The following is a 7,298-nucleotide window of genomic DNA, read 5'->3' as shown; positions in this document are numbered from 1 at the left end:
GGCGAAAAACTCAGAAAAGTCCGTGTCGGCAGCCGTGGAACAGGAAGACGAGTGAGAGCGCGGGCGGTTCCGAGAGCGGACACAGCGAACTAGCAGAAATAGGAACTGTCTCGCCTGGCGGAGGCTGATCCGAGGATATTTCCTCCTGCAGACAAAAAGTGAACAGCGCAAATTCGACTGAGCTGTGTCCGTGCAGAGATCGCGAGAAGCGAATGTCAACTGATGTACAGTAGCGCATGCAGGCTTTATATGCTCGTGGGTAAGGGGTGGGGCCTTACTGGGCACTGGCTGCGCGCTCCTGCCTGTCTTGTCATACTTGGTGCAATTAGATGCTTCTGCAGAGGTCAGGTACGGATGCCCTTCCCATAGGTGGATCTCGAACACGAGATGATGAAAGAGAACTGTGTTGTAGCAGTGTTACAAGCTGTGAAACGGTTGCTGATACTGGGAGAATATCGCACGGCTCTCAGCCAATCAGATTCGGTAACCAGAAAGAACTGTTGATAATAAATAAATGTAGACAACTAAATCATTAATTCGGTAAATTTGTCTTATAAAATGTTGTGTAATATTGATTCTTGAGATGAGGAACATTTGAGTTTTTTTTTTTTTTAAATACCAAGATCTCCACATAAGAAGACTTTAATCATAACTTCAATCATTAGTCATAAACATAACTTCATGATTTCAAAGTCAAATTGTATTTCTACATTTTGCAAGCACCATCAGACATTTATGAAAATAAATCAGGCAAAATCAAAGTCAGCCTTCATTCTGAAGGTCCTCTTTCCAAATTTGACTTGTTTTGAGTTCTACAAGGCCTCACACTCTGGTAAGTTTTATATCATTTTTCGTGGTCACAATCATAATCAACTCAATCACACAAACTGTAAAGAAATTGTTGAGGGGGTTTAAGATCATTAAAACCCCTATGCAAAATATGTTTATTTCGTCGCCACCACAAAATCTTTTGTGGTGAGAAAAATCATCCTGTTAGTCAATTCATTCTATAAAGTTAAATATACCTTTGTCAGTACTTCCAGTAAATATTTCACATTGTTTTGCATTATATTTGTAGTCAAGTGATAGACAAGAAAAAACTCATTTCGTGAGGAATTGGAAGAATCAGATGCACCCAAGATGAACCGCTGAAGCTGTTGAACAGATTAATCCAACATAATCACTGTATTTTTATATATAGTTTTGTGAGCCTGTCTCGCTGTACTCATGAATAAGTGGTAAACATGATTGCTGTCCTACTGCGTGTGTGTGTGTGTGTGTGTGTGTGTGTGTGTGTGTGTGTGTGTCTGTTAATGAGGTCTGGGTCAGCCTGAAGTCAGTCAATAGATCTGTATGTTGCTGCCACTAACGGAAACTTGACTAACGTTGATCGGCAGTGCATTGACAAAAGACATGTATTAGGTCAACATACTATAATCTCATGAGATTCAAACAAAAACAGCTGCTGTTGTACATTATTCTAGTGTTAAAGGTCAAACATTTTTTATAAAATGTAATTCCCCACCAGATGGCAGTATGGCAAATTCTTCTGGTAAGCCTGAACTCACTCACTTCAGTCTATAAAAATAAAAGTTTGTGATAATAAAAAAGGATGGATTTGAGAGATTTTGTTTATTAAGTTGGCCTATTACATTTTGAGGCAAGACAATCAATATCACAGGGAATACAAAAGCACTTCCATAGTAACGTGCATGTCCACTGAGCGAGCGTTTTCAATTCATTCCTATGGAAGTTGAGCTTCACGTTGAGCTCAAGCAGTGCATTGTGGGACTGACAGCAGACCGGAGAGACACAAGCGGTACTCCCCTCAGAGTCAAATGACATCCAGCTTCTCCTCTCTGGACGTCTAATGGGGTGGAGGGATAGAGTTCTGTATAGGGTTAGGGTGTGGTGGTTAGATATTCCAAGTAGTGCTCGCTGCAGAGCATCTGGGGCTCAAGGGTGGAGCTTAACCTGTTTAATGGGTGGAGAGATAGGGTTATGGGTGTGGTTAGGGGATGCAGCTCCACCCATCATGCCCACAGTAGGTCAAGAGAGGGGGGAGCTGGAGCTCCAGAGAGAGGGGCTGGAGCTAATGGCTCTGCAGTGAGTAGGCTCTCTGATATTCTAGCTCCAGTGCTCCACCCATTAGAGCCAAATTACATTCACTCCTCCTCACTGGACGTCTAGCGAGGGGGAGCTGGTTGTAAGCTCCACCCATTTGCTCTGCAGCGAGGAGCCAAGTATGCATCACAGCAGCCTGGAGACCTCCAAATGGGAGGACCTCACCTCCAAGTGGGAGTGACTTACGAAGTAGGCTGGAATACACAAATGGGCGGGGCTTATGTGGAAATCCCCAAGCGCTGTGAATGATGATGGTAGGAAGTAGACAAATAAAAAACACCAATTAAATGTTTTTTCATTGCACATTCAATTTAATTTATTATGTCATTATTGTGATGTCCATTGTCATTCAATTGTTTTGACGTTGCCAAACGGTGATGTTGTAGGCTATTAAAACCATTATGTGTATAACACAAAACTGTAAATACTCAAGCGTATGGCTGGATAATATAGAATATCACTTTTCAAATTCAACAGTATCAAGACGAAAATTATATTTTAAAAAGCCCTTGAATCTCGCCTTTTTCAAACATATCCAATGATAGCCACCACCACCATCTATGAATTGTAAAAAAAGAGGGGAAAAAAAAGAGTAGGCCTAATTATTGTGAAAGCGTTTATTGAGAGTAGCACTACAGTTTGTAAGTCAGATGAATTAATGTGCAGTAATTATGGAGTTAATGAAAATTAAGCCAGAAGACAGTTCCAAAATGTCACTTTTTCATGATTGAAGACAGCTCCAGAATCATGCTCTGAAAAAAAAGAAATTATTAATATTTACTGCATGAATCATTAGCCTACATATCAAACTTAAAATCTACTATACACTGTGAACTTAAAAATGGTTGGTGTTTGTTCTTTACACTTTTTTTACACTTCTTTAGTCAGTTTCTGTCTTTTTTTTGGTCTAAAATGACTAAAATAGCATAGGCCGATAACATTCGTCGAAGAAAATGGCCTTTTATTCAATGAGAAAAAATGTCATATATTAATGTAAACGTATCAACATTTAACAAAAACTTGGAAACTGTCAGTTATTATGATGAGCTTTTTTTGTCTCTGAGAAAAATAAAAATTTTCATGATTTCGTTGATGAGATTTGACATTGTTCGTTGACTGTTCGCAACACATCTAGTATCTGGTTGTTCAGTCTTGCACTACTTATTAATGTCCCTGTTTCTCTCTTGGTTTGCTGTGCTACTGAAAAACATGCATCATCGTAAGCTTTATCTGCATATCAAAGTGACAGACAGTGATTTATCTTTACTAAATCTTTTTGGGACCTCATGAGCAGGAGACTAGTGTACATTGTGAGTTTTTAAATGTTTAGCTTAAAGGATCACTCCACTATTTTTGAAAATAGGCTCATTTTCCAACTCCCCTAGAGTTAAACAGTTGAACCGTTTTCAAATCCATTCAGCCGATCTCCGGTTCTGCCAGTAGAACTTTTAGCATAGCTTAGCATAGATCATTGAATATGATTAGACTGTTAGCATCTCACTCAAAAATGACCAAAAACTTTCTAGCTTTTTCCTATTTAAAACTTGAAACTTCTGTAGTTACATCGTGTACTAAGATGATATTACGCAGCGCCTGATAATAGGCTAACTTTTGTCAACTTAACAAACGTGACAACCTGCTTGCACAGGGAGCGTGCTGAGGACTATTTTCAGGCGCTGCATAATATCATTGCGCCGCTGCACTCATGGTACGGCTCAAAGTTCCTTGATTATTACGCAGGAATGAGAGTATAGTTCCTAGCCATATCGGCCTAGAAAATCACAACTTTTAATTTTCCGTCAGTCTTAGTAACTACAGAAGAGTCAAGCTTTAAATAGGAAAAATATCAAAACTCTTTGGTCATTTTTGAGCGAGATGCTAATGGTCTAATCAGATTCAATTATCTATGCTAAGCTATGCTAAAAGGGCTACCCACCAGACCCAGAGATCGGCTGAATGGATTTGAAAACGGTAAAACTCAACTGTTTAACTCTAGAGGAGTTGGAAAATGAACCTATTTTCAGAAATAGTGGAGTGTTCCCTTAACAAGTGGAAAGTGGATTATATGTTCCTTTACTCACCATTGACATTCTGCGTCCACTGGCGGGGGGCGGCGTTATAGCTGGACTCTCCCCTTGAGCTATACGGTTGGCCTCCGTGTCCGATCCACTCTTGGAGTCTGGACTATCAGACGTGCTGTCTGAAAGCTCCCGTGACATGAAGCTGGCTTTCCTGGCAGTGGGGTAATTCCCGCTGTCCGGGGAATCACTCTCCTCGCTGAAGTCTTTGCTGACGCGGCTCTGCTTCCGTAATGCTGCTGGTATCTCTATGTGACTGGCTCTGAGTGAAGCTCTGGGCAGCTGACCAACATTTCTGGGTGGTCCAGAGCCCTTGGGCCCAGACTCGTCGCTGCTGCAGGAGTGCGGACGGTTGTCTAAAGTGGACCGTCGTTCTGTGGCTCCCAACTGTTGGAGAGCCTGGAATTCGGGCAGGCTGGGAAGACGGTTCTGCCTGGGCGGTTGCTCAGATCTATTAGGGTCACCGTTTGGCACCTCGTGGCTAGATGGAGGACCAGCCATTGGCATATAGAAAGGCAAAGTTGCCATCTGTCCATCTGGCACCACTGCGAGGGAAGTGTGCGTCAAATGCATATGTTTTTGTGGTGAGGAATTTGTAAGGATGCATACTTGTTGGACCATGGAATTCTTCTTTGACCTGCAAATGCTCTCTTCATCTCCATTGTACTTGGATCCATATAAGGTCTGCTTGATCTTTTTCACACCAAGATGGAATATCTCCAGGAGATTGAGGAACAGGGACACCCCTGCAATGACCAGCATGAAGATCATGAAGATGCTCTTCTCCGTTGGCCGTGATACGAAGCAGTCCACACTGTTGGGGCAGGGGTCACGCTCACACTTGTATAACGGCGCCAGTCCGATGCCGTAAAGTACATACTGCCCTACTATGAATCCCACCTCCACCACCGACCTGGTTAAGATATGCAACACGTATGTGCGCAGCAAGGAACCCCTCAGAGGAGCCTTCCTCACTTTCTTCTGCTCTTCCAGCTTCTTAAGCTCCTTCTCGATCTTTTTGTGCTCCTCAAAAGCCTCCGTCTCCTCCAGCTCCACTTTCAGATGAGCCTTCTTCCTGTGGCGCTCCTTCTCCAGCGTTCGGAGCCGGAAGAGCGCATGTCCCATGTAAACCAAAGATGGCGAGGAGACAAAGATGATCTGTAAGACCCAGTATCTGATGAGAGATATGGGGAACGCCTGGTCGTAGCAGACGTTCTTGCATCCAGGCTGCTCTGTGTTGCACACAAACTCACTTTGCTCATCGTCCCACACGTCTTCGGCAGCAACCCCGAGCACGAGCATACGGAAAATAAAAAGAATGGTGAGCCAGATTTTGCCCACAATGGTGGAGTGAATGTGAACCTCCTCCAAGATACTCCCTAGCAAGTTCCAATCTCCCATTTTCACATGGCCTAAAACTGAAAGAGTGAAGGTTGTACATTACTAGGACAATAGTATTGTTTATGAGATAGAAAAATGAAACTTACATTTTAGTGGTATTCACAAATCACTTGCTGCATCAATTCATCCCTCTAAAAACAATATAAAACAACTCCAGTATCTTTTCATCCTCGTGGGAGTAATCAGTACTCCTCTGTGGACCTCGCTTTGTTGAATGAAGTCCAGTTTCTCTGTGCATTGAACTCATACAATGCTGCTATCGATCCGTAGGCTGGACGGTACCCTGAGGGGGCTAAATTGCATCACAACTGTTGAGGGCAGTTCAGGGGGAACACACAATCCCAAAATACCCCATGACCTGTGGAAATGTGCCAATGTGTATATGTTCAGGTAATTAATAATGAACCGTCTGAACACATCCAACATTCTCTTAATGTTAATGCAGTTAAAACATTGCATGTGTTTGGAATATAGCTTGCGACACACTACTCTTACTATTATAGTATAAATTATTTAGAAACCAGTGTGCAGATTTTCAATATGCACAATGCACAGATGGACTACTAAGTAGGGTGACCAAACGTCCTGTTTTCCCAGGACATGTCCTGTTTTCAAGTCCTGTCCTGGCCCTAATATAACAATTTTCTATCCATACAGAGGGGGCATACTTTAAATGTATTGAAATTAATAAGGAATCTTTGAGTAAACTTCGGGCCGAGTGTCCTGGTTTTAGGTAATCAAAATATGGTCATCCTACTACTAAGGCCAAACTGTGCAGTAGCCTATAAAGCATGAAATACTGTATCCCATAATGCAATGTGTTTGACTTGACCTTCCATTTCCAGTGTGACAAGTGAACTGGAAATTATTATAGCTGCAATTTTAAGCATCTTTAGTTTGACTCATTTTGTCATTGCTGTATTAAACGTGCAAAATTGCACTTGCATGCACTGCGATGAGGTCATGTGACAACAATGTACTGCTTCTTGAAACATTTATTGTTGCATAATACATACTGTTTCACTTATTCTTAAAAAATAGTATGTACCGTGCGTACTGTGCAGCATTCATTAAGCAATAAGCCAGATTCCACTTTGAACCTATAGCACTTGTGTCTAGACGAGGCATGATGATCAATGTGTCATGTCTGATTTTATAGTCAAACGCTTGAAGGGCTATTTTTGGCTAGTCTGAGGGTGATGTAACAAGAGAGAAGCTGAAAACCACCTTCAAGAATGTCAGCCGGCTTTTAATAGATTAGTGCAGATAGATATGTAATGAACTGTGGAGTTTGATGATTGCATACACTCCATATGTGCAGATTTAATAAAAGCCTGCTGCTGAAGATCATTTACAGTATTTATCTTCACGTTTTACTTGTTATAATGTTTTATTTTAGTTTATTTAAAAATGTTTTACTGTGTATGTTCAAAACTTTAAGATTTTAAGCTTGATGTAAATTGATGTAAATTTTGTACTGGCACACTCAAGTTATTTAGGTTACTTCAGTGTGAACAGAAGTTAAATCTAGATTCCAGGCAGGGTTGCCAGATTTGCGTAACAAAACCAGCCACCTTGCTATTCAAACCCTGCCCAATCACAGCCAAAACTTGCCCAATCGGGGTACAAATCGAGTCCTGGTTTTCGGAGGTCTGCTTTAACATGCGGAGTAAAAAAAAACAACCTGAGCCAACA

General features: G+C 41.6%; 1 protein-coding gene across 2 annotated transcripts; it reads right to left on the bottom strand.

Moving 5' to 3' along the window:
* Nucleotides 1-1,620: 1,620 nt before the first annotated feature.
* Nucleotides 1,621-5,888, bottom strand: gja10b (gap junction protein alpha 10 b). Of its 2 annotated transcripts, XM_079830554.1 has the most exons (3): nt 5,690-5,888; nt 4,206-5,620; nt 1,621-2,876 (listed from the first exon to the last, which is right to left on the bottom strand). In XM_079830554.1, exons 2-3 carry the CDS (start codon nt 5,601-5,603, stop codon nt 2,838-2,840), a joined length of 1,437 nt encoding a protein of 478 aa, XP_079686680.1. In that variant the 5' UTR covers nt 5,604-5,620; nt 5,690-5,888; the 3' UTR covers nt 1,621-2,837. The 2 variants fall into 2 exon arrangements, with proteins under 2 accessions (XP_079686680.1, XP_079686681.1); XM_079830555.1 differs by having other exon boundaries at nt 2,421-2,876; nt 4,206-5,819.
* Nucleotides 5,889-7,298: the final 1,410 nt, after the last annotated feature.

Source organism: Gobio gobio, assembly GCF_949357685.1.
Source record: "Gobio gobio genome assembly, chromosome: 12".
In the NCBI taxonomy this organism is placed as follows: domain Eukaryota; kingdom Metazoa; phylum Chordata; class Actinopteri; order Cypriniformes; family Gobionidae; genus Gobio; species Gobio gobio.
Note: the sequence above shows the minus strand (reverse complement) of the source record. Positions and strands in the feature narration are given on the sequence as shown.

Coding starts and splice junctions, on each gene's coding strand:
- gja10b (XM_079830554.1), bottom strand. CDS start 5,603: ATGGGAGATTGGAACTTGCTAGGGAGTATCTTGGAGGAGGTTCACATT. Junction 2,877..4,205: donor GTGGACGCAGAATGTCAATG/GTGAGTAAAGGA, acceptor CTTTTTTTTCAG/AGCATGATTCTGGAGCTGTC.